We start from the raw sequence: 27,470 nt of genomic DNA, 5'->3' as shown, positions 1-27,470 counted from the left end.
TACCTATGTGATATGGTGGGGTTCACTGGAGGGCCAATAGAAATCCTTCGAAGATAGGCAAACACCTCCTCGAGAGGGAGGAGGGCAGACCCACCTAGTATCTGAGCTCTCACTGGTTCATATTCAGACTTCAATCCCACCAGAAATCTGGTTACATCAACCTGCTCTCTCTGTTGTTGCTGAATTTTAACATCAGATGTAAGGGGTTGATACACACTCAACTCATTCCTCAAATTTCTCAAACTAGCATAATACTCTTCAAGACTCTGGTTACCCTGCTGCAAACTAAAATACTCTTGATAGAGTTGATATACTCTAGTGGTGTTATCCTGCCCTAAGTAAAGCTTCCTTGCATGATCCCAAATTTCCTTGGTTGTGTCTAAGAACACAAAGTTTACACTAATCTTAGGTTCCATACTGTTCCACAGCCAAGTCATAATTTGTGCATCTTCTTGCTCCCAATCACCATACTCCTGGGAATCAATTGGGGGTTTTTCTTCTCTTATATGCTCTACTTTCTTCTTGGTTCTGAGAAGCACTTCAACAGATTTGGCCCAAGGCACATAATTTTCTCCATTCAATTTAATTGAGGTCATTTGTACATTCAAGTAGTCTTGAGGGATCATAACTGACTTATGTTCACTATCTCCCATGGCTGGGAAAAAAAAAACTCTTCCCTTTTTTTCTCTCAACCTGCCTTATCCAGTAATCACCACGCTGCACTCCAACAAACATCGTACTTCACTCCTATAGTTAATCACTCACCAATATACGACTGACCATTGCTTAAACATACACTGTCAGCAATGTTAATCCCCACTATTATTACCTTTGGCACCTCACAAACACATCACACACACGAGTAGCACTTCAGCATTCCATACGACTGATACTAAGCCTTCGGCCCATACTAAGCCTTCAACCTTCCGCTTCGACAAGACCCTCATGTCAACTAATTTTATGCATCTTTATCCTTCTTAATATAAAATATTTTTATTAAAAATAAAGAAAAAATGAGATACCTCCTTACTCTTCATCCTCCTCCTCACCCCCCCTCTTAAGGAGTCTTACACCTTCTAGTGTTCAGAACTACACCTCACGCCTCTAGGTAGTGGAACACCTCGCATCATGCCTCCGCACTTTCAAATATTGATATATACTTTACTAAATAATAACAAAAGTCTGTTGTGCCCATATTTAAGTTGGGACACATCAGCACTAACTTAAAGGCACATCACCATACTAATAAGACTCAAATGACCATTCTACCCTTATTTAGTCGACACGAACAGTCTAGTAGTCGACTACTAGGAACAATCTTCGTCTAGTAGTCAACTACTATCAACAGAATATATTATTTCAACAATCCGCCTCAAGTTGTGACATAGATGTCAATCATGCCTGTTAGTGTCAACTATATAGGGGCAGTTTTGTCTTTTTATTTATATTAGGCGCGAGGTGTAATGTTTAAGTTGAGAGATGTGTCACATACTTAAGTAGGGGCATAACAGTCATTTTGTGTTATTATAGAAACCTTTAAATATTAACCTAGCCACTAGAGAGAGATTTTTCTCTCTTGTTCGAACCAGTCTTTTCTTCTCCTCTTTTCTCTTCTCTTCTTCTTCTCTTTTCTTTCTCCTTTAATCTCTTTCTACTGCTGTTCCTAATTGAATACTAGTGCAGATCTGAAATTTATCATGGTATCAGAGCTGCTGTAACAAGTTCAGATCTGCCCAGAATTTTTCAGCGCCAATTTTTCTAGGGTTTTCAGTCGGGTACATGTTTGTTTTGTAGTGTGCAGTATGGGTGTTATAGTGTGATTTGAATGGATGATTGACTGCAGATCTAGTACTAGGTGTGTGGTGTGGATTCGGGGGGAGGGGGGATGTGATGTTGAAAGTGGAGGATAACAGTAACTGTTACTAGTGTGTAGTGTGGTGAGAAGTGAATTAGGCATGTGACATACAGGTGAGTGAAGAAGGAACAAAAAATTCAGATATGGGAGACAGTAGTGAACACAAGTCTAGTGTTATGGTTCCCCCTGATTACCTGAATGTTCAGATGGCTTCTATCAAATTGAATGGTGAAAATTATGTGCCTTGGGCAAAATCTATAGAAGTTTTTCTAAGGCCTAAGAAGAAAGTGAAGCATGTAAGAGAAGAAAAACCTTCCACTGATTTTCGGGAATATAGTGATTGGGAACAAGAAGATGCACAAATTATGACCTGGTTATGGAATAGTATGAACCCAAGAGGTCAAGATTAGTGTGAATTTTATGTTCTTAGATACACCCAAGGAGATTTGGGACCATGCCAAGAAATTGTACTGTGGGCAAGACAATACTACAAGAGTGTATTAACACAATCAGTACTTTAATCTGCAGCAGGGTAATCAAAATCTTGAGGAATACTATGCTAGCATGAGGAATCTTCATAATGAGTTGAATGTGTACCATCCCCTCACTTCTGATGTTAAGATTCAGCAACAACAAAGGGAACAACTCAATGTAACCAGATTTTTAGTAGGGCTGAAACCTGAATATGAACTGGTGAGAGCAAAGATACTAGGTGGGTCTGCTCTTCCCTCTCTAGAAGATGTGTTTGCCTATCTATGGAGGATTTCTGTTGGACCTACGGAGAACTCTAATATCTCTTATTGGTCTGCCTTTGCAGTGACAAGAGGGAGAGGTCATAGAGTCAGAGGTGGAGCTCGAGGAGTTCAGCCCGGTCATAGTGGTGGTGGTGGACCCATGTATGGTCGTAGTGGTGGTGGTGGACCCATGTATAATCGTGGTGGTGGACATATTGGAGGTCGAGATTCAGGGGGAGCTTGTGGCAGAAGACGTAGTAATGGTACGAAGAGGTGTACACATTGTGGAATGGAAGGAGACTAAATTTTTGTCATAATTTACATGGACCACCTTCAACTTGGGCAAATCGTGCAATGGCTAGTGATGGTAGTTAAATACAGGATATTCACCAAGCTAATAAGATGCCTTCTACATCTACGGATGCCTCCGAGAAGGAGATGATGAGTGTCCCACATGATGAGTATAAGCAGTTTATCCAAGCCACGTTTCAACAGAATACAACTACCCTTGCGCATTCAAGTATGGCTTGTCAGGCATCCAAACCCTCCCATAGGATTATTGACTCCAGAGCTTCCGATCATATGACTAAGACTCTAGTTGTGTTTTCCCTCCCTTTCTCAATGCTCTACATCACACTCTATTACCCTTGCTAATGGTTCCACCTCTTCTATATGTGGCATTGGTAATGTTGATATAGATTCTTTATCCATGTCCTCAATTTTGTACATCCCCAAATTTCCTTTTAATCTCATGGTTGTTAGTAAGTTGATCAAGTCTCTTAATAGCTCTATCACCTTCTACCCTTCTTCGTGTGTTTTTCAGGATCTCAAGAAGGGGATAGAGATTGGTGCAAGGCGTGAAGCTGGTGAACTGTATTATCTTGATGGTGGTGGTGGTTCGTCAACGACTCTTTAAACATCTCTTTCTCCTCTTCAGTGGCACTATAGACTTGGTTATCCGTCGCTGAAAGCAATTAAGTTACGTGTTTCGTCCTTGAGTCATCTTTCTATTTTGGGTTGTGAGTCGTGTCAATTAGGGAAACATCATCATGTTTCCTTTAGTCCTAGGGCTGATAATCGTATGTCAAGTCATTTTTCTTTAGTTCATTCAGACATTTGGGGTCCACATAAAATAATGCCATACAATGGTTACAAATACTTTGTAATTTTTGTTGATGATTATTCAAGGATGACATGGCTTTATCTTATGAAAGACACGAGTGAATTGTTTTCCATTTTCCAAATATTTTATGCTGAAATCCGTAATCAATTTGTTGTGCACATTAAGATTCTTCATTCTGATAATGGTTGAAAATACTTTAATACGCCGTTTCAGGAGTATTTGGAACAACATGGCATTATCCATTAGACCTCATGTACCTACACCCCATAGCAAAATGGGGTGGCTAAGAGAAAGAACTGCCATCTATTGGGAAACATCCCTTCCCTTTTGCAGCATATGTACCCAAACGTTTTTGGAGTGATGTGCTTACATCTTGCTTCCTTATCAACCAGATGCCCACACCCATCCTTGAAGGTCATTCTCCTTCCACCATTTTGTTTCCTACCTTGTCTCTGTTTTCTCTTACTCCCTGCGTTTTTGGGTGTGTGTGCTTTGTCCCTAATCTTGGACCTGGAATGGACAAATTAGATGCACGATTCACTAAGTGCATCTTTTTTGGCTATTACCAAACCCAGAAAGGGTAAGTGTTATAACCCAATTCTGGACTTTCATTTGTGTGTCCTGGTGTTACTTTCTTTGAGTCAGTTCCGTTTTTTTTTTGGGGGGGGGTCATGTGAATTCCTGTTGAGGACCCCATTCCTCTTGTTCCAATTGTAACTAAGTCTTCGCCTCCAATGCAGCTTCCTATTGAACAGCCACCCATCCGCCAAGTGTATATGCATAGACACGTACCAACTCCTCCTCCAGCTTCTTCACCATTGATAGATCCGACAGTTGTTCCCACACCAGCCCCACCCCCTGTTTCTAACCTTAGTCTTCCTATTGCCTTGCGGAAAGGTAAACGCAGTTGCACACTTCATCCCATTTCAAATTATGTTTTTGTATCTCACATTTCTGCTTCCCATCGCTAGTTTGTTTCTATGTTGTCTTCTATTTTTGTTCCTACGGATGTCTAAGAAGCCCTTGCCTCTCCGGGGTGGCGCCATGCAATGGAAGAACTCTCAGCTTTGGCTCATAATCATGCGTGGGAGCTCACCACTCTCCCTCCTGGTAAGCATGTTGTAGGTTGTAAGTGGGTTTACATTGTTAAGTATTTACCTGATGGTAGTGTAGAGCGGTTGAAAGTTCGACTGGTTGCCAAAGGTTATTCCCAAATGTATGGTATTGACTACACCGAGACCTTCTCTCCTGTTGCTAAAATTGGTTCAGTTCGTGTTTTGATATCTCTAGATGCTATGTATGATTGGCCTCTATTTCAACTTGACATCAAGAATGCCTTTTTTACATAATGATCTCCTTGAGGAGGTTTATATGGAGCAACCACTAGGGTTTATTGCTCAGGGGGAGGATGGTAAGGTGTGAAGACTAAAGAAGGCCATTTGTAGACTTAAACAGTTCCCTTGTGTGTGGTTTGGTAGATTTAGTGAAGTGGTAAAGAAGTTTGGCATGAAACAGTGTCAAACTTCTAGATTTGACACTAGGAATAGTATACTGCTAGTAGTTGACTACTAGCAACAAAATACATTATTTCAACATTCCTCATCACTCCACCTATGCCTAAGGGTCTTGGGTTTCCAATGTTACACCCATCAAAATTCAGCTTTAAGCATTTGGGGTTGGGGCTTAAAGGTATCCATTGAACTATAATTGCATCCCTTGTTGCGGAATAGGCTACCATCGAACTCCATGCTCTAGATATATCATTCATAGCGAAATCAGCAAACATGTTCAACGTCTTCACCCAATGAACTACTTTAATATTGATGATTTTAATAATTACTTCCTTGCTACATTTCATTCCATGGAATATTTTGGCATTCCTTTCTTCCAATACTAAAAGGGTAGAGGGTGGTGCGCCTTGGTGCAATGGTTAGGTTGCTCCATTGCAACCTAGGTGACCACGGTTCAAATCTTGGAGACAGCCTCTCTATGTATCTGCAGAGGTAAATCTGTGTACATTTGTCCCTCCCAGACCCACCACTGGCAGGAGCCCTGTGCACTGGGCTGGCCTTTGTTTCCTTTATTCCAATAGGGTCCACACTACCATTTCCCCGGCGGTGTACCACCACAATATTTTTCCCCAAAATAAGGAAAATCAAGTGCAGCAACCTTGTCAGTAACCTACAGGAGGATTTGACCTACAACCAAGAAGTGAGAAAAACCATTCCCAAACACTACTAGAAAAGGAACAAGAGATTAATAAGTGGTAAGAGGTCTCGCCACCTGAAAAACATAAAAAGCAAATATGCAGGGAAAAGCACCAATGTTCTGAAAATTGTAATTGTATGATAAATCATAGAGAAATTTTAATAAAATCAAATTGTGAATCATATCGTAAATTGTAAGGTGTGTAATAAGTATAATGTTACATGAGTACAAGTAAAATCTAAACTTCATTTTGCACATTATAACTAGCAAAGGCCAGGAAGAGAAACGAGTACCTGCTGCATGGGATAATGTTGAGAAACATTGAAGTGCCCTCTTCGAATTGGGCGGTGTAAGCAATATGGCTCAGTTGGAGAAATCTTCAGAGCTTCTTCACCACAAATAAACTCTCTAAACTTATATTGGCTCAAACTAGGTTCTTTACCATCATCACTTTCAGGCTGGTTACCTTCAGCCTGGTCCAAGGGTTGATCTTTGACACCCTCATTCTCTGAACCTTCAGCAGAAAATTGTTAATTAAAATTTCCAACAGAATCATGAAATAAAAATTGAAACAACTCAAAATAAGAAAGCATCATTGCAAGTCATATTAACTGACCATTCTTTTGTGTACAACTTCCAAACTCTACAGACTAAAACTTAAATCAGGTTGCATGATCAATGCAGTAGAACAGGTAACCTCAAGAATAACAACTCTCTGATTAAACTACTCTAGACATTTCAAGACAGGAAAAAAATAAATAAATAAAAAACAAACAAACAACAACAACTAAGATCCTATGTAAAGAACCAGTGGAAAGCAAAACCCCAAGACCATTGAAGAGCAAGTTGTAGATACCCATTCCTACATACAGGATTCTATAAAATTGAGATCAGAATACTAAGGTCAACTTAACCCAAGAACAAAAACTAACTTGACCCATGGTGAGAAAACAAATGACTCTGGAGGATTTCTATAAAACCAGATAAATTGTGGCACACGATCATTAAAAGCATTCATGGTGAGAATACAAATGGCTGGGGTGCAAGTTTGCATGTAAGAGAAGCATTGCCTTCTCCATGGAAGTCATTATGTTCTCTCCAACAGTAATATAAAATTCTGGCTAGACCTTTGGTGGAGGAATTTACCTCTTAAAGATAAGTTCCCATCCTTGTGCTCTCTCTCAACTTGGTTTCTGGAGGGCATTTTCATTGGCCCTACCAAACCAAACTCTAGAGTTTGGATCCTTGACTCTTCAATTACTTTCTCTTGTGCTTCCTTTTTTATGGCATTTCCTCTGACTCCCATCATGCCATAGCTTGCCATGCTAAGGCCATTTGGCAAGGACCATTACCACTCAAGATTAGAGCTTTCAGTTAGGAGGTCTTTCACAATAAAATTAACACTTGTGAGGCTAAGAGCCTTTTGGCATCTCTCACTCCATATTTGACTCCTGTGCAAAGCAAATGGTGAAAATACTTTCCACCTACTAAACTCCTTTACTTTTGTGCCTGTCATTTGGAAGTAATTCTTGTCTTTGTTTGGTTGCAGGTAGTCACCTTAAAGCAACTTGGGTAACCTGTTTGAAGCCTCTTTTTTTCCTTGCCTACAAGGAAAAAAGGTAAAATCATGTGGAGATGTATAAAAGTTGCAGTCTTGTGTGTTTCAGCTGAAAGGAATGCCATGTCATTCATGGACAAAGAAAGGGATATTGAGGAAATCATAAATAACATCATTATCAAGGTACTCTCCATGCACCAAACCAAAGTTTGATGGGTGCAGCCTAGGTAACCCAGGGACTTCGGGTGCAGGAGGTGGGATCTGAAATTGTGATAGGAACCTACTTGCCATGTACTCAGGACCCATTGGAGTGGGGGACTCGACCAGGGCAGAGATGACCACTATATTACTAGGGCTAAGAGAGGCAAAATCACTCAAGTACAGAAATTTCATAGTTAAAGGGGACTAATGGATGGTCACAGGGTGGTTCAGAAGCAATTAGGGGGATTCTTGGAAGTATAGAAATGCACTTAGAGAGGTAAAAGAATTAAAGGAGTTGGGAGCAAGTATTAGGTGGAAACGTCAATCTGCTAATATCCTATCTGATGAGCTAGCAACAGGAGGAAACAAGAGACCAAATGTTGTGGGATCGATAGTCTCCCAAGAGGAGCTTGTAATTGGCAATCCAAATGGTAATTAGCTGAGACTGCCTACTCAGATTATAGTCCGCAATATGTATATATGTATATAAACTAACTTGACCCATGGCAGATCAGGCATTATTCAGGATGGAGGGCCAACTCCTAAGGAAACATCAGTCCAGAACATAAACAAAACTTTACTCCCATGACTAGAGCACCTAGAACCTTGCAACATGGTGTTTTATCACTTTTTAGCAATCTAGCTGTAACTTGTAATCATAAAGCCAAAAAATCGATAACTCCAAAAATGTCCTGAGACTGGTTTTTCTTTTGATTGTTAAAAGGTCCAGGATTGTATTTATATAAATAAATAAATAAAAGCCCAGTGATCCTTTCCACTGTGTTGTTACTCTTAATGTTTATCTTATCACAAAAACAGGAAATTTGCAGCCCTCCAGCAACTTGGAGAGCTCCTAAATTTGTTGGATTACACCCCTTCACCTATATATATATATATATATATATATATATATATATATATATATCACTATAAGTGTTATGAGCATACTCTGATTGTCAAGTATCATACATCACCAAATGGCAAGTAGTATCAATGTTTTAAAACGGGGAGGCGTGACGCAAGGCGTTCCACTACCTAGAGGCATGAGGCATAATTCAGAACACAAGGAGGCATAAGCCTTCTTATGAGGAGGGGGGTTAGGAGGAGGATGAAGAGGAAGGGGGGATCTCATTTTTTCTTTATTTTTAATAAAAAACTTGTATATTAAGAAGAATAAAGATGCATAACAGTAGTTCAAAGGGAGGGTTTTGTCGAAGCGAAGGGCCCCCCAGCCGAAGGGACAGGGGGCAAACCATTTTCTTTCCCCTTATCTTTTCTTCCCTTCCCTTTCCTTTTCTTTTCCTTTCCTTTCCTTTCCTTTTTTTCTTTTTTTTCCTGAATTTTCATATCAGGTGTGCACAAGGCGCAAGAGGCGCACGCCTCTAGAACGCCTCATGAAAAAAGCGCTAGAGGTGTATGCCTCTTGCACTTGAGGCGTATGCCTCAGAGGTATCAACGCCTCTAACATACGCCTCAGGGCGTTTTGGGAGCGCCTCACCTGGAGGCACCTCAAAGCGTACGCCTCCCACGCCTTTTAAAACACCGAGTAGTATTGCTATGTCTTTTCCCTATTGTAAATAATTATCTTTTGTAACAATTTGAGTTATAGGTCAATAATCATGTATTTTTTGCAAATAAAAAAACAAATTAAAAATTACCTCTCCAAAATTGCAAAGATTTTGTAAAATCATCATCATCATCATCATCATCTAAGCCTTGTCTGAACTATATAGGGTCAGCTAACAAAGCTTTTGCAAAACCAAAGAGCAAAAATCTAGAAGTGTCAATGCATGCATTTTAGTAATCAAAACATGCAATTGAAACCAAGAATGGTCTTGACTCCTGAATGAGTTTTTAATTATTTATTCCTGAGAGGTAACTGGTATAGTATTAACATAAAGGAGTTTACCTTTGCACCTTCCATGAAGGACGTAAATACCCCACCAATGTACACATAACCCAGCATTGTATTTAAGGTTTGAAATCTTTGTCAAGCTGATAGTCAACTTGATTAAGTGTTCAACAATGGAGTGCTCAGAAGGAATGTGAAGGAGTGAAACTGAACTCAAAGTACAAAGAAGTTAAAGTGCCCTTATGCACACTCTAATGCTACTCTTTGTGTCCAACATCGTGCCTACATGTGTCCCATGTAAGTGCTTGACATGTAAAAAAGCTCTATGGAGCTGTATCCCACACATCAAACTTCTTTTTCATAGTGTTTTAAAAGCGCAAGGGGCCTTTTGAGCCCAAAGCACAAGAAACAAGGCAAGGTGCGTGCTTTTTGAAGCAAGGCACAAAATTTTTATATTTTTTAAAAAATGAAAAGAAATGAAAAAATTCAAAATAAATCAAAAAATATATAAAAATGCAAACTTAAATTTTAAACTAAATGTTTTAAAAATCCTATTAGCTCAAATTAAAATACATAAAATACATAAGCACGTATAAAATATATTCAAAGTGAAAATGCCATAATAAATCAAACATAACATGAAAAACATATTCAAGCACTCAACAATTCAAGCATATGAAACTTTCATCTCTTTTTTTCTTTCTCAGGGCATGTTCATTTCCTCTTAACTCTTATCTCTTAAAAGGAATCTTTTAACTTTAAGAGAAAAATGGTTGTTTGTTTCCTCTTATCTCTTATCTCTTAAAGTGCAATCATACAACTTTTTGTTTTCTAATGATACCCCAAAAAAAGAAACAAAAATTCTCATATATGGGGTCAAAATGGATATTTGATAATTTTCAAAATTCAGAATTCAGAACAACATTCTTTGCATTCAGAGTTCAGAGGAAAGAAAAGTCCACCATTACCAATATACCTCTTAATATAATTATTGCACTTTCAGATGTCAAACTTCAAAGCAAACGAACAGGCCTTCAATTGCATTACTTCGAATAGATAATGCGATGTTAAACATCTTGCATTCCTAATTCTACAAGCCGCCTTTGTACCAAGCCCCTTGAGACAAGCTCAAGTGGGTTCCAATCAATATTTTAATGTTCCTTAACATTTAAAAAAAAAAGGCATGTATTAAGAAATAAGAAGGATGAATTAACAACATATGCAAAAAGGGTGTTCTTGGAGTATCAACAAGTGAGAAAAGCGAGGTGCACGCCTAAGCTGAGGCACAAGGTGCACTGGGCATGTGCCTTTGTGCTTGGGCCTAAGCGAGGCATAGGCCTTGAAATGCATCTCACCGATGCACCTAGGCCACTGTTTTTCATACTTATTTGCCTTCTTGATGAGTGCCCCTTCAATAATCCAAGACATTCGGGTTTTTTGTGTATGTTTTTGCAGGGTAAGGGTGAACTTCTAGAAGCTTTGGAAGACAGATACTGTACATACACTTAAATTTGGCAGGTTATAGTTGTGCAACCAGGGGCAAGTTGCTTTCTTTATTGCAGGGACCTCACTTGGCTACCAACTTTCATAGTATTGATACACTTGATAGACAAAATTTGTGTATTGAGAGTTTTGTTCAACCAAAACTCCTTTTTTTTGTCTGATCTCTTGTCAGTAGAATTGTCGTTTCATGTTATATCATCTAAAACAAATAAAATCCGTCAGATTTCAAAATTTAGTGATTCAGTGACCTTAGATATGATAGAATATGCCCAATACTTTGAACCTTGTTGACTATGACTTGGATAATCATGGAAACTCTTATGGAAGTGTTTTTAGGATCATAATGATCATATTTTGGCCTTATTCTTCAGACCTATTGAATATGAAGATTCCATTGGGGCAAAAATACTTCAACTCTTCCAAAGCTTCTCAATGATTGACATGATAAGGGCATGGAATGAAGTTGCACACTCCTCTAGGAAGAAAGAAATAAAGGTAGTGGAACAGAAGCCCCCAGTTAATAATAAAATCAAGCTGAACTTTGATGGGAGCTCTATGGGAAATCCAGGTTTGGTAAGCATTGGTGGTGTGTTTAGAGATTCCTCAAGCAAAGTGGTGGCAGTGTATTAAGGACCATTAGGGGTAGGTGACTCCTTAAAGGTTGAGCATGTTAGCATTACTAGAAGGGCTAAAACTTGCTAAGGAGGCAGATTTAAAATCCTTGGAGATTGAAGGGGATTCTAAACTCCAAACAGTACAAGTTTCAAGTTTTTGCCAGATTAAAGTTGGGAGTATTTGGGATGGAGCTAAAGAATAAGGGGAAGAAGTTAAAGAAAGTCTCTCAGATAAGAAGTGAGAGCACTGTCTTAGACAACGGATGTACTCAGAAAATGGACAAAGCAGGAGATTCGCCTCTCATCGGAAATGGTTTTTGGGATCGGGGTGCTTTTCATTGTATTAAGGTAGGGTTGAATGGATTTGCGTTTTTGTTTGATTTTGTGTTATGTGGTAGGGATTTTTGCGATATTTGATTTGGATTTTGGTAGTGGTAATTGGAATGGAATTTTCCAGGATGCCATGTTTGCTTGAAGGGTTGATCACCTTATGCCTAAGGGGAGTAGATGTAAGTGTGGGTTTGTTGTTTGATAGGTGATGTCTTATCACCCTGATGTATCCTCTTTAATCTTTTCCTTAATAAAATTATTTTTTATTTATCTTCAAAAAAAGGGGGATTCTAAGCTGGTGAATTCTTGGGCTACCAACAGAGATAATGTTCCCTGGATTTACAGGCATTACACATGGGAAATTGAAAGCCTAACAAGGGAGCTCAATGCTTCTCTTGCTTGTATTAGGAGGACTGCAAATGGGATGGCTTACTCATTAGCCAAACAAAGAGTTTACAGGCAGCGATTATTTTGGGCTTTATTGTAATATTCTGAAGGGCATTGGCAGTCCTTTGATGTTATACTGTTTCTCTGTAAATCTGTATCTTGTTCTTAATTAATAAAATTCTTCTCTGCAAATCAAACAAAAATTCATGGTTGGACTTCATGGTTTAAGACTTGGGAAAACTCTAAACTAAAATAACATAGAGGTTGAAGGAAATTCAAGGGTAGTAGTGGGCTGGCTCAAGCAAAATAGAAAAGGTTCTGGGGTTATATTTATGCAATAAGGGACATGAAAAGATGGGTGGGGGAACAGGGAATGACCTTTAAAAAGACATAGATCAGCCAACAATATGAATGATATGTTGGCAAGACAAGGGTCAAGGGTTCTTGTTCCTTCTTTTTACCATTATAAATTTTATGCTACTATCAAAAAGAGACAAGGATCAAGGGTTAAAAATCAATTTTATTGTTGAAGGGACAATTTCCCAAGGGGAGAGCTTGTAAATAAAAAAACCACAAACAGCATTTATGGATGGTTAGTAGATCCTATCCCACTTCCCACCCAAAGTATAAGCCTTTCTGTGATTGGTGGTGGTGGCTGTGGACATTGTGTTTATGTTATCACTTGAAAAAAAGAGGAGTTCAGTTAATTAGCATTTGTTATATGTTCTTCCATGATGAAGAAGAAGTGAGACATCTCTTTATCTAATGCTGTTTCATCAAATTTATTGGGGCTTTTTCTTCTCTCTTATTAGACGGCAAATATGGCAGCCAAGACAAATAAGATCTCCTCTTTATGACTGAAGTTTCAAGGAAGTAAGAAGACTAAGATATTCTGGAGCTATGTTCCATTTGCAGTATGTTGGAGCATCCAGAACCAGAATGAGAGATATAGAAGGATGTTTGGAGGAACACAGAAGAGTGAAAGAATGTGTTCATAAACTTGAAATCGGATTATAGATGGAATCCAGAATTTGCAAATGTTCAAAGAGCTGGCTTTGGTTCATCATTTTGGAGTACTTTGGAGATGTCGTAAGAGGATTTTATTTGACAATTTGTGATTCTTTTATGTTACTCTCTTTTGTCATGTAAGAATTGGGATTATGATGTTACCTTGTCACCCCATCCAGCTTGTGTACTTACTCTATTTCTTCTTTTAATAAACTTTCCAATTACCATCAAAAGAAAGGGGTAGCAAATGCTATCCATATGAAGAGTACTTGACACATTGTTGTACTTATATACATCATTCTTTAATTAATGATCAATACGATGTTTTGGTGTTGATAAAATCTATACTATGTATAAAAGTACAAATAAAAGTGGTTGGCTTATGGAATTTTCACTAGACTAAAATACCCCATCTCTAAAGTTTGAATCGAAGGAGCAATTGTAAAAATGTAATTTTGTTTTCTCATTTAATGCTTATTAGGAAATGACTCTTCTTTCTCATTTAATGCTTATTACAAAAAAGACACAAAACTCCATTCTTTTTGTTCATAATTGTAAAACAAGTCAATGGAAAAAATGTTATTTTGCATTCCCATTTAATGCTTATTAGGGAAAATACACAAAAACCCTCTTTTGGTTCAATAATTGGAAAACAAACCATGGTAATTGCTGAAACCGCCCTTGAAGTTTTTGACCATTGCCCAAACCTCCCCTGAAGTTTGGTAATTGCAATCACCCCCCTAAACTTCTTGACACAGTTACAAGTAGACCCCCTTTGTAAAATCCTCTAACAAGAGGGATGAAAATGTCCAAAATACCCATGTAATTATTACTGAGGATGGTTTGTACATAAAAAACAATATAAATGTTATGAGCAACAAAAAAGGAGAGTTTAAAGTTGCGATTTACCTTTAAGCAACTGATATGAATGGCAAATTTTGAAAATACATCAATTCCGAAAGAGATGAGAAGGGATTAGGGTAGTGATTGATATGAAGAAAAATTTGGAAAATAAACATTTTGGTCAAAAGTACCTACATGGGTATTTTGACATTTTTGTGCTTTTTGTTAGAAGATTCTAACAGAGGATCTGCTTGCAACTATGTCAAAAAGTTCATGGATGGTGATTGCATTTACCAAAATTTAGGGGAGGTTTCAGTAATGATCAAAAATTTTACAGGAGGTTTTAGCAATTTACCCTTTCATTTATTTAAATTAAAAAAACGAAAAGTACATCTTATGTTCCCAATAACCAATATTGGGCCACATTAACCACCATGAAGAGATTTCCAACTTGCAAATAGGGCTGTTCATAAGAAGGCCCAACCCGACCAAACCAACCAACCCGGACCGACCCAACCCGAGTCGGCCGGGTTTTCATCAGCACGGGTCGGTTTCGGGTTGTGCAAATTCTTAAACCAATGATTCAAGTCAATTTCGGTTTTCACAAAAGAAAACTGAAACCGACCCGAACTGAATCGACTTAGTTCCTAGTTCAAACATGAAGTTCCAAAGCCCATTAAGCCACCTAGTTTTTGAATGGTTGCAAGAAACTTTGGATTAGTGAATAGTGATTAATGAACAACTTTTGTGATTAACTTTTCATTTAAATTTTATCATAGGAGATGGCTGAAATGATGTTCAATTTATGACTGTTTTTAAAATTAGCAAGATTTTATCACAGGGATGAACTTAGAACCGAAACCGACCCAACCCGACTCAAACCGACCAGGTCAGTTTTGCTTAACACTGGGTCAGTTTCGGTTTCTATGTCAGGTAACCCAACCAGGTCGGGTCGGTTGGAAAAACTGCAGTAAACCGACCCAACCCGACTCGTGAACAGCCCTACTTACAAATGGATGAGCAATTTATTCTTCAAACTAATTTCTTGTTTTTTTTAAATATTTTTAACCTATTTTCATTGGTTCAGTTCTTGATGATTAAAGTAGCAGATGGTTTTCTCTTCTTTATTCCCACCATATGGTGGGTTAATTCTTAATTTCCATTAACTTAAATCCTACATTATTGGATGTCAAGATATCTTCAAGAGCAAGTGATATTTTTTATAGCAATTCATTGTAAGGTTTTCAACAGTTGAAGGAGCTGAAGTTGGATTTATCATATAAAAGTTAATCCTTGCAAAGGTAACAAGAATTCAAATAAATTCTGATGAAGATAACTGATAAAAATTATTAATTTTATTAATGAACCATAATAAATAAGAATAATAAGAATTTTATTAATTCTCATTACCTTTGCAAGATTTTTATTTCAACATATCTCTATATTAATGAACCATAATAAATGTGATAAATAAGAATAACTTTTATAGACATTAGAAATATAAAAATTGCAAAAAAAATGGAAATATATTATATGCTATCATCATCACAAAATTTGTAACGTGCAAAACACGTACACAAATACTAGTATATATAGAGGAGTTAAAAGTTAGCATACATCAACACAAAGAGTATGGTACTCAGCATTTAATTCATGTCTTTCACAACTAAGAAAGTACAAATAAATGCATACTAGCATGCACACATATAGTCAAACAAGGAAAGAATAGTTATATCAAACAGCTCAAACACCAAAAAAGATGATCTACAGTTACCTACTGCCATTGATGAACTGGGAATCTTCTCCATCACATTTGTCCAACTGAAGGTCGAGTCCTTCCTGCTACTTTGTGGGTTATACCCATCAACACGTACTGTCTGCATAAAAAGATGTTTGATTTTATATGCATGCATGTGGATCAATAATTACCATTTTGACCAACTTATTAGCTGCACTTATATGGTTCCCAGAACTTAATCTTTATAGTTATTGATGAATTCACTTTGATAATGAGCTAGACAAAATGAAAAATGAAAACCAGTAATAGCCACAGCAATATCATTCATTTGTTTAACTGATCCAAAGATTGTCATCCACTTGTTTAGTTATTCTACTTGAAATAAAGAAAAATGTTTGAAGTAATGGCAGTCAGAACTCAGAACTTGCTGAACTTTCAAGTCTTCCTTAAATATAACGAAGAGAAAATCATCACCAAATCATTGAGAAATACATAAAGTAGATATTTTGCAAGGGCGTAAGACACCTAATAATGATGCTGGGATAACATTTATTATGTTGTTGGCATACCAACCCCAATGAGCATCACATTCTTTCCCAAGGAGTCTCCATAAGACTATTAATAAAACAATAGGACCCATTCAAGCAGGGCCAACTTTACAGCTACGTCCCAGGCACAACACATTGCTGACCACAACACATTGCTGGCCACATTCACCCAGCCACATATTGGGAATATCAGTGATATAAAGTACAAGAGAAGTTCCCAATGTGTGGCTGGGTGAAAGTGGCCAGCAATGTCTTGTGGTAAGAAGATCCAAAGGATATGGTGTTGATACAGATTTTGCATCAATTAGACTCACCTTGATAAGGGGCAAGGATGCCAACTAATCAGGTATCCACAAGTGTCCAACAAGACAACCTCCAAAAATCTTCTGTTTATGATCTCTTAGATAAATAAAATAGACCATTAATAAAAAAGGAAGAGAATTACAAGAGGAAATAATGTTGAGAAACACCTCAATCAAGCCAAAGTGTCTCAAAAGAAGACAATGCATAAAATCATGGTTTAAAATGTCCCTAACTTCCCTAATATTTCCACAACATATTTCCATTTCCATGGGTAGTGACACGAAATTTTACCGGAATCAACATATCCCCAATGAACACTACCAGCACCATGTGGAGTACAAGAGATGGTTTTCTTTTAATCTAGTTTTCAGGGGTCAAAGCTTAGTCATTTTACATGATTTTGGCATCATTGGATAGGCCATTGACTTATCTATCCAATGAGATCAATATCTTGTAATTTTGATGTGTTTCGAGAGAGTTACGGCTGTTTTACTGATAAGGTGCCAACCTGTGAAGGGATTTAAGTCTTCCTATTTTCTTGGTCTCTGGGAATTGTTTTGTTTAGGATTAATAGAGTGCTATTGAAGTCATTTTAGGATATAGAGTCCATGTTTTTTAGTGTTCATGTGTGTTACCTATATATTTGCCTTAGTTTTGAAGTAATTAAAAGTTGTTCTGGGACAGTTCCCTAGTTGATGTTGGAGTCTATAAAAAGGAGACCCAAGCCCTCATATTGAATCCATAAATAGAGTCACTTGACACCTCATTGGATCTCTCTTTCTTGGGATACCTTGCCTGCAAATGAAAATTGAAAAGTGTCAAGGTTTTGCTGACTTCATCATATGGCATTATTGAGATTCTACAGTAAGTGCTCTATCAAGCATCAGCACAATGCCCATGTGTTGGCATAGGCAGATCCTTTAGTTTTAAGGTGTCCTGGTAGCATAAACACTGATAGTTGAAGCATCCAATATATAAGAAACCTATTTTGAAATACCCAGGTAACAGAGTTTAAGACTTTAGATAGAACAATAAGGATGGCAGGTAACAAAGATTCCTTATATAGTTTGTATTTTCCTCTCTTTGTTTGATGTCTTAAGGTACAACTACAAGCAAGGATCAAAATATTGATACTTTCAACATGCAAAAAAAAAAAAAAAAATTGCATATCGAGAGCTTAGCTTATCAAAATTTATACTTTTTTTTAATATTTTGTTCTGACAATTAGACAGGAGACCTGTCTAATCAAACATTTCAATGTTAAAAAGATAAAACAGCTGTCATCTCAAGCAAATACGGATCAAATGCAAATGGGCGGGATAGTAATCTCCATTTGAACAGGATAAAGTCCACAAATCCTTCGAAAGGTATCATCTCCACCCATACTTCTTTCTTTCCTTTTATAAGATACAAAGTGGGAAATGGCTCTAAAATAAAATTCTGGAAAGACCTTTGGTGGGGGGAAACTACCCTTGCAGCCTCTTTCCCTAGGAATTCTTTGGCAGAGGCTAGGGATTCTTTGGACTGTTTAAATGTAAAATTAGTTTGGATTCCTAGGGAACACAATCATACTGCGGATGGTTTAGCCAAATGTGGTGTGTACTTGGAGCATTTGTATAGTGACAAGATTCCTCCTTTGTAATTTGTAGGGGTTCTTCCCCTGCTTTGTACATCTTCTCATGTACCTCCTCTTATTTAATGAATTCTGGTTAAATTTTCTCAAAAAAAGATAAAGCATTAAAACTCTTAATATTTGACATTTCAGCAACCAAAAGATAAGATATGTTACTTTGAACCTTGACTACAAGTTAAGATTTCTTGGCATAAAGAGGAACCTAGTTATTTCTGTAGATAGTGAAATACCCTCTCTTTACAAAATTAATGAAAAAAATCCATAATCTAGTTTGCCTGACAAAGAAATTATAAAAAGGGAAAAAAGCCTATTATGATCTGGTTACCTGGAGTTCAGATGGAAAAGAAAGTCAAAAAAATAAGAGCCAAAGTTTTCTCTTTCACACCATTTTTTGCTCTTTCTAAAAAATACAGAAACTGAGAGGAGTAAAACAAAAGGAAAGGACAATGCAAATTTACACCAAATCTCTTACTCTCTCTTGTTGAGATCATGAAAACAATATTTATGGCATAAAATAGGGATCCAACGCCTATGCCTTTTTCCATGCACATAAAGAGAGATTCTTGGGACAATCAATATAACTCTTCCTGGTTGTCAGTCATCATGTTGAAAGAGTAAGCCTTCATTTCTACATATAATCTGGGTGTTAAGGCAACGCATGCAAACTAACATGACAAAATCATCCCAATTACACATCAAAATAAACTTTCCAGATTACAACTTTGACACCCCAGAACTTCACCACTCTGTGGTGACTTGTCTAAATTCTGGTAAAAGCATGGCCCGATCTGCAATAGATTTGCAGCATTTGCTAACAGCCACCACCATCCTATCCAAATTCCAAGTTTTGTCTTCAAAAATTCTTTGATTCTTTCCTTCCAGATGTTCTAGCATATTACAAATGGAATGTAACTCCAAATCAGTCTTGATTTCTTACTTCCTCTTATCTTTGGCCATGAAGAAAAAATCTCAGCATGGATCCTTGGCTGAAAGTCTCTTACCCTGAACAAAGCTGAGAATAAGTTCCAAATGAAACCAGATATTTTGCAAGAAATAAACAGATTGCAAACAGTTTCCTCCTGTTCTTTGCATAGGAAGCACAAATTAGCCATATTGAGACCCCTAGATTTCAAATGATCCATAGTCAAGATGATATCCAGAGCCACAAGCCATACAAAGGGTTCAACCCTTGGGGATATCAGATTTCCCCACACACCTTCAGCTTGATTTGAACTTAAACAGTCCCTACAAAGAGATAAGTAGCAGGACTCGACAGAGATTTTTCCATTCGAGCACTCCTTCAGTCCTTCCACCATAGTTCATCCCTTAACTGAGCTGAAACTTTCATCCCTTCCAACTTCTCCAAGAATGCAATGCACTCTTCAAATTATCTATCCAACAAAGACCTTCTAAATCTTGGATACCAGACCAATTTATCCCCCCTTCTCTCATAACACAACTCACATAGCTTTCCAACCCCACACCAATCATCTTCCTAGAACCTTATTTTTGCTCTGTCCCCTACTAAAAATCTGGTTAAACTTTTGAATTCCTGATTAAATTTCATCATCCCTTTCCAAACACTTACCCCATAGGATGAACTCACCTCTCTTGATCCCCACCCAAATCTCACCACCCCATATTTCCCCACCACCACTCTTCTTCAATAATGAATCTTCCTCTCTCCACAACCACTTCCCTAACAATGCCTTATTGAAAATTTTCACCCTTCAAAACCCAACCCTCCCCTATCCTTCGGCCCACACACCTTTTCCCAATTTGTTAGACAGTGTATGCCCTTAGCTCCAATCAGATTGATGTACGAATACATTTATTGTAAATGAATAAAAGTACATAATTGTTTCATGTTTTCATTGGTGTATTTCTGTGTAATTACCCCTTAAACTGGACATTTATGAGACTCGTGTTAGTTTAAAATGTTCTCAGCCGTTGGATAGACTTGGGGAGTATATCCTGCCATGGCTGACACTAATGTGCTGCCAAAGAGGTTGGGACAGCCTGTCTCGACTACTAGGTTTAGATATGAAGCACATGTAGTGTATGCTTGTTTGAAGCATTGAACCTGGACCAATTTCCAGTTATGCCCTGGACCTTGGAGACTAATGGGAAAAACTGGAAAGTTAAACATAACCCCTAGACTTGATTATGGTACTGCACTTAGTGTCAGATCAGGCTATCTTTGATGTGCTAATCAGTGAGATCCTTTGGGGGTCAAAACCTAAATATGTTGGGGGAGTCTGAGAACTCACTTTAGTAGGTGATCATAGTGATAGGATCAGCCCCTTTGTCAGACAAAGTGAATGATCAGAACTGCACTCTCTCTAATGGAAACCAAAATTGTCGGCAGTCGATTTTAACTGTGTGTGTGTGTGTATATATATATATATATATAGAAAAATGTTTGCAAAAAGGTTTTTAATTCTCGGGACCATCCGAGTAGAGAGTGCAACAGTGCACCTTACAGCCAGGGGAGAGGTCATTCCCTATCGGGCAGTGTTTGATCATTGTGGACTGAGAGGTTAAGTGTAAGAGACCATTAGGGTTGTTCACATGATGGGCTATATCTTACTTAAGTCCATTATCCTTGGGCCTTCATAGGATGGCTAGACTCAAGGACCATTTAATTGTAAAAGTTTGGCCCATTAAGAGACAATACGGATGGACTCAAGGGTTCACTGTACTTGATAGTGAATTCGGCCAAGCCTTTTCACAGATGCTAGGCCGAACCCATATGGAATTATGTAAGGTCATTGTTGGGGTCCCACGCCATACAAATTGAACCTAAATGGGCCAGCAACTATCTTGGGACATGAGCCACTTGCTTAATGGGCCTACAGCCCATGATTAATAAGAATAATCAAGCTATCACATGACTGCTTAAGAGGATAAGGGTCATGTGACTTGGGCGAATATGGGTTTGGATATTGGTATGGAGCACCCATAAGAGGATAAGTCTTATTTAAGGCTTATAAAAGGGAGAGGGCGAACTGCTCCAGATTACAACTTCTGCTCTTAGTTCTCTCTCTGCTCTTGCCGCCCAGAAACCCTAGTTCGACCTCCAATTTCTTGGACTGATCTTGATCAATTCTACCTCTGATTTTTGCAAGAAAAATCAGAGAAATTTCGTGCTCACCTCCCTTGCTCGATCCATCCAGTTGGATTGCAGTTTTGCTAAAAACTATGTTGCTGAATTGGCTTCATTCAAAGCTATGCCATCTTCAGTGGGAGCTGGTTTTGGAATTTAGTTTGGGCGTGAACTACCACTTTGAGAGCTACATCTGTGGATTCCATATCAGGTATACTTCTCCCTTCCTTTTGGTTTCAAATATGATTCGGTTTCGGTGCAAGAAAGATCCTTGAAAATTGCAGTTTTTCTAAATCTAGGAATTCGATTCCCGGAAGGTGACAGAGATTTTTCCATTCGAGCACTCCTTCGGTCCTTCCACCATAGTTCATCCCTTAACTGAGCTGAAACTTTCATCCCTTCCAACTTCTCCAAGAATGCAATGCATCTTCAAATTATCTATCCAACAAAGGCCTTCTAAATCTTGGATACCAGACCAATTTATCCCCCCTTCTCTCATAACACAACTCACATAGCTTTCCAACCCCACACCAATCATCTTCCTAGAACCTTATTTTTGCTCTGTCCCCTACTAAAAATCTGGTTAAACTTTTGAAATCCTAATTAAACTTCATCATCCCTTTCCAAACACTTACCCCATAGGATGAACTCATCTCTCTTGACTCCCACGCAAATCTCACCACCCCATATTTCCCTACCACCACTCTTCTTCAATAATGAATTTTCCTCTCTCCACCACTTCCCTAACAATGCCTTATTGCAAATTTTCATCCTTCAAAACCCAACCCTCCCTTGTCCTTTGGCCCACACACCTTTTCCCAATTGACCGAATGAAATTCTTCCCCCTCCTCCCCCTCCCATAAGAAGTCCCTCTGAATCTTCTCCACTCTCTCTGCAACTTGTGATAGCACCCTCAGTAAGGAACGATAATATGTTGGTAAGCTTGATAAAACACTCTTAAATAAAGTTATCCCCCCACAAGGAAAGATACTTTTCTTCCAACCTTCTTTCAATTCTTTCAACTATTGGTTTCCATAAAGCACCTGAAGCTGAATTTCCCCAAATCAGCACACCCAGATAAGTGAAAGGGAACTCCCCAACTCTAAATTCAAAAGCCTCAGCACACTCCAATAGCACTTTCCTTCTAACATCCCCAACTCCTAACAACATAACTTTGGAGAGATTGATTTTCAAACCTGTTAACAGTTCAAAGTTTGCCAAACTTGCTCTCATATTCAAGACTTGTTCCACCGATGTATCCAAGAAAAAAAGTATCATTTACATTCTGCAAATGAGAAATACATGGTCCATCTCTCTTCCCACCTTGAAACCTTCAATCAAACCCAAGTGCACGCTCCTCTCCAACAACTTAATCAATACCTCCATGACCAACACAAAGAGCATAGGAGAAATTGGATCCCCTTGATGCCTGGAAACAATCTGAGGATACACCATTTATAAGGATTGAAAATGAGACTGTAGACACACGTACATCCAGCTTCTCCACTTCTTTCCACTTCAACATCCCATTAACCTTTGAATCTCTTCTAGAAATCCCCATTCCACATGGTCATAAGCTTTCTCAATACCAATCTTCAAAACCAACCCCGCTCTTCCACTCCTCAATCTTGAGTCAATACACTCACTTGCCACTAAACTTCATCCAAAATCAGTCTACCTTTGGGCTTCCACAAAAGCCATCTGGGACTCTCCCACCACTTCATGCAACACTTTTCTACGTATTTTTGATAAAACCTATGCTAACAATTTATACAGGCTGCTGATTAAGTTTATTGGCCTGAAATCCCTCAACTCCATGACACCATTCTCCTTCGGAATTAAGGAGATAAATGTGGCATTAGCCATCCCCTCCAGCAAGGAAGAAAAAAAAAAGATAAATGCTATGTCTTGGCAGGGGAGAGAGAGAGGGAGAGAGGGAGAGAGGGAGAGAGGGAGAGAGAGAGAGAGAGATGCTAAGCCTGTTCTGAGGACCACCATTTTTTGCCAATCTCTGCCCTGTAAACCATATAAAATATGCATTGGGATTCATGCGGTGCAGAACACAGGTCTCTATGCATGTTTAGATGGCTAAGATTCTAGGAACCAGCTAAGCATTTTTGGGAACAAAACTCAGCCAAGTGGTGATAGATCTTCATGATCATGATGCCTTTTACATTGATTCACAATTTGTTGAAGGAGCTATTAGATATTCCTTTTATAATTTTAAATCCTCGGTGCATGAAGCATACTTTATTTTAATCAAAACTTAATATTCACCTGTGCCATTTTTTATTATTAATATTCACTTTTTTTTTCTTTTGAAGAGCTACACAACGAGGGGTAGCCCATCCCCCAACCCAGGTACAGGCAGGATTTGATCCCAAGTCTCCACTACAACCAGCAGGAGACCTTACCAACCCGCTGGTTGGCACCTTGCTATTGTTAATATTCACTTGTGACATTATTTTGTGAGAGGCCCCAAAAAAGGTGGGAAAATTGGGCTCTCTCCCCTCATGTGCATGCCCTTTGCTTGAAGGGCGGGGAAAACACTAACCATTTGTTTGTACATTGCTCCTATGCAACCAAATTATGGAAGTTGTTCTTGTTGTTGGGAAGAGATTGGGTTGCCCCAAATGAGGTGGGAGACCTATCCAAACCTGATTTCTTTAGTGGTGGCACTCGGAGGAAAAAATTGTATGGTAATGTGTGGGGGCTGTTCGTTGGGGGTCGTGGAGTGAAAGAAACTCAAGAATATTTGAAGAAAAGTTTAAAGAAGTGGAAAATTTGCTTGAGATCTCAAAGAATAGGGTGGTTCATTGGGCTGTGATGTGTGATGAATTCAGGGGAGTTTCCCTAAATGCTATGTTGAGGGGATGGCAAATTGTAACTAGCTTACCAGGCAGCAAAGGATGATAGAGTGGTCTCCTCCTTCTATGGAAGTATGGGGGCTGTTAAACTTAATTTTGACGGGTGCTGTTTGAGGAATCCAGGGAATTCTGGAGTAAGGGGTGTGGTTAGGGATGTAAATGGCATCATAATTTTCAGGTACTCAGGACCGATCAGTCAAGGCAATTCCTTAAGGGCTGAGTTATTACTTATTAGCTCTAATTCAAGGCCTAAAGCTGTTAAAGCTGCAGGGATTGACAAATGTGAAAGTGGAAGAGGATTGTCAAACCATTATTTGTTGGACGAAATCACAAGACCAAAGTCCTTGGAAGTTCAGACATCTGGTGAGATTGGCCCTAGGTGGCTCCTCTTGAATGACTTGTTCAATTGAGTGCCTAGGAGTACAAGTGCTAATGTCTTGGCAGAGATGTTTTAGAATGGGGTTGCCCAGGGTTGGGCTGTAATCTGTAAGGGTTGAATGTTTGCTTTCAATTTTTTCTTTGATGTATGAGGCCCCATTAGGGTGATCAGTTTCCCCTCATAAATGAAATTTACTGCTAAAATCAAAAAATAAAAAAGAATATATCTATCACTCCTTATGAGGTAGGTTAAGCTTTAACAGGTTATGCTTGGTCAGGAATTGATGTCAAATTGGGAATATTTTAAGACCCATTTATAAGGCAGGTTAGGCTTTCACATGTTGTATCCTCTTTGTTTGTATGTGATTCTCTGTGCAAACAAAGAGAAGATTCTTTAATTTATTTTCTATATTCTTTAACTTTCTTTGTGCAACCAAACTACAATCAGGATATTGAATAACCAAATCCTTTTTTTTTAAGAGTCAAAATAAAATTTCATTAAAGAAAAAGGAATACATGAGGCATTTTAAGGGGCAAGAAGCTGATCAAAATTACAAGCCTGTAACTCAACAATATTCCAGAAGTTCTCCCCAAATTCTGATCTACTAGTCTGATGAAATACTGGATGCTCTAGAATCCAGTCCAACACCAAATTCTCAACCATAGATATCAAATCCTTTCCTCTCCTATTTTCTATTCACTGTCTTAAAGTTTTATCTACTGTAAAGTGCAGCACTTACCATATCCTATTCAGGATCATTCCAAGTCACCTATTCATTCAACAAATTGAAGTGGTTCTAACCAATTTTATCAACAATTGTGAAAACTATTCAAATAAAAAAGAAGCTGTTTTTCTTAAATCCATCACACTGCAGGAATATCAATATAAGTTTCCAAGGATGATACCATTTGGGAACTGGGAAGAAGTAGCAAATTTTCTGTGAACTAATTGTCACAACCAACTCCATGGAGAAGGACATGCTTGAATGCAACTCAACAATTGAGAGTGTAATCATATACAACCAGAGAATTTGCTTCCAGATGATGCCGACAATTTGCATACAAGAGATGACTGCTTCTAAAAATATCACCAGATCATAAGAACAAGGAATTAGAATTAAGAAGAAGCATTTTAATGGATTTATTTACCTTGCGGGGGAAAGAGTTATTCGCAACTTCTTCGTCCAAAAAGGGAATCTTCAGCAAAGATGCAATCTGGGGGGAGATTAATAAAATGAAGTAAAATGAAGGTAACTAATTTCTATTATACAGGATTTCAAGGAGAAAACCGAGCAACAAGTGATCACCATGTCATATGCCTTCTCACGCTCCAAGTGCTGAGCAGGCAAAATTTCAGAATTAAGCATCTGAGAAGTCAAACCACCAAAAATCGAAACTCATAAAATCAAATTAAATTAAAAACAAAATTGGAAAGAACACTATAGATAAATTCAAATTGGATTCAAGGAGTTCAAGAAACTTCCTTCACCTGATCTTGCACATTTCTCTTCGGCTCTCGGTTCGCACTGTTTGTATATCGAGCAATACAATGAGGAATGTTATAGGGGAACTGTTGTTGAGCCAGACCAATTCGAATGCTTGCAGAACCTGACCGACAGTTAACAAGCGAACTGTCACAGAATTGCCCACCGCAACCCCCCCCCCAAGGTCCAAAATAACAAAAAAAGGGAAAAAAACAAATAGAAGATCCGAAGATTTGGACGAGAATAATCAAATAATGGTAATTGGATAACATGAAAAACAGTGTTATTTTCACTTATATGTTTGCTTAACCAGTTATACATTTCGTGTGTGGAAAGTGGAAAGTGGAAATAGTTGGCTAAAAAGTAAGCGGAAAAAACACTGCAGCAGATTATAAGATATATAAGAAGGGTGAGAGAGAACTTAGCACAATTCATCTAATTTTCTAAATACGCAAAGAACAACCTTCATTTCGTAATTAAGTTCTTCCGCAACGGAGACTGGTAATTCTATTAAATTTGTTGAGACTCTAGGCAACCCTAATAATGGCTCTCCACGAAAAAAGAACAAAATCAAAAACTAAGGTTACTAGGTTAGGGTTTCGAAACCTGGATTGATCACGACTAGATTGGCGCCTCTTTCAGCAATGAGTTGAGAAGGGACCACAGATTTCAAATAATCCTGCAAAAGGGAGAAAGATAAACAACGTAAATTTTGAGAACTTAATGCGAAATTTCGCTTGGCTTTTGCTGATTGCAGGAGAACAAAGAGAAACACTCAAGCATACCATGGCGGGAGAGAACCGCGCGATTCGAGACTTCGAAGTTCGAATGAAGTCAGTCGTATTATCGTGTACTTTCTTATATCGTGGATGTGAACCGGATATTTTCTTCGCTTTGATAATTGTATATGAGAAGTAAATTACACAGACACCCCCCCCCCCCTTCTATGGGTCAGTGACAAAGACCCCTGCTTATTATTTTTTGCGACAATATCCCCTAAACTTTGGCCGTTGGATAAAGCGTTCCATGATATAGCCTTAAAGTTCGATAAAGTCTCCCTCCCTGCATATTCGTTAGGTTATGTTTAGTTTGAAAGAAAATGTAAGGAAAAGAAGGAAAAGATAAGAAAATCTTACAAACTTTATAAAGATTTCCCTGTCTTTCCTTTTATTTTCCTTCAAACCAAACATAACCTTA

The 27,470-nt window shown here is 38.2% G+C and overlaps 1 protein-coding gene across 1 annotated transcript in view; it reads right to left on the bottom strand.

Moving 5' to 3' along the window:
* Positions 1-27,208, bottom strand: part of ARP9 (actin-related protein 9) — a 78,849-nt gene extending 51,641 nt beyond the window's left edge. The window contains exons 1-7 of the mRNA XM_088960235.1: positions 27,059-27,208; positions 26,880-26,952; positions 26,279-26,397; positions 26,097-26,156; positions 25,939-26,004; positions 15,991-16,093; positions 6,214-6,434 (exon numbers count right to left, since the gene is read on the bottom strand). Coding sequence (XP_088816361.1) covers positions 6,214-6,434; positions 15,991-16,093; positions 25,939-26,004; positions 26,097-26,156; positions 26,279-26,397; positions 26,880-26,952; positions 27,059-27,061 — 645 coding nt within the window. The 5' untranslated portion in view covers positions 27,062-27,208. The remainder of the gene's footprint in view (positions 1-6,213; positions 6,435-15,990; positions 16,094-25,938; positions 26,005-26,096; positions 26,157-26,278; positions 26,398-26,879; positions 26,953-27,058) is intronic.
* Positions 27,209-27,470: the final 262 nt, after the last annotated feature.

This window comes from Nelumbo lutea, chromosome 1, assembly GCF_056320005.1.
Source record: "Nelumbo lutea isolate HS-2025 chromosome 1, American lotus-T2T, whole genome shotgun sequence".
In the NCBI taxonomy this organism is placed as follows: domain Eukaryota; kingdom Viridiplantae; phylum Streptophyta; class Magnoliopsida; order Proteales; family Nelumbonaceae; genus Nelumbo; species Nelumbo lutea.
Note: the sequence above shows the minus strand (reverse complement) of the source record. Positions and strands in the feature narration are given on the sequence as shown.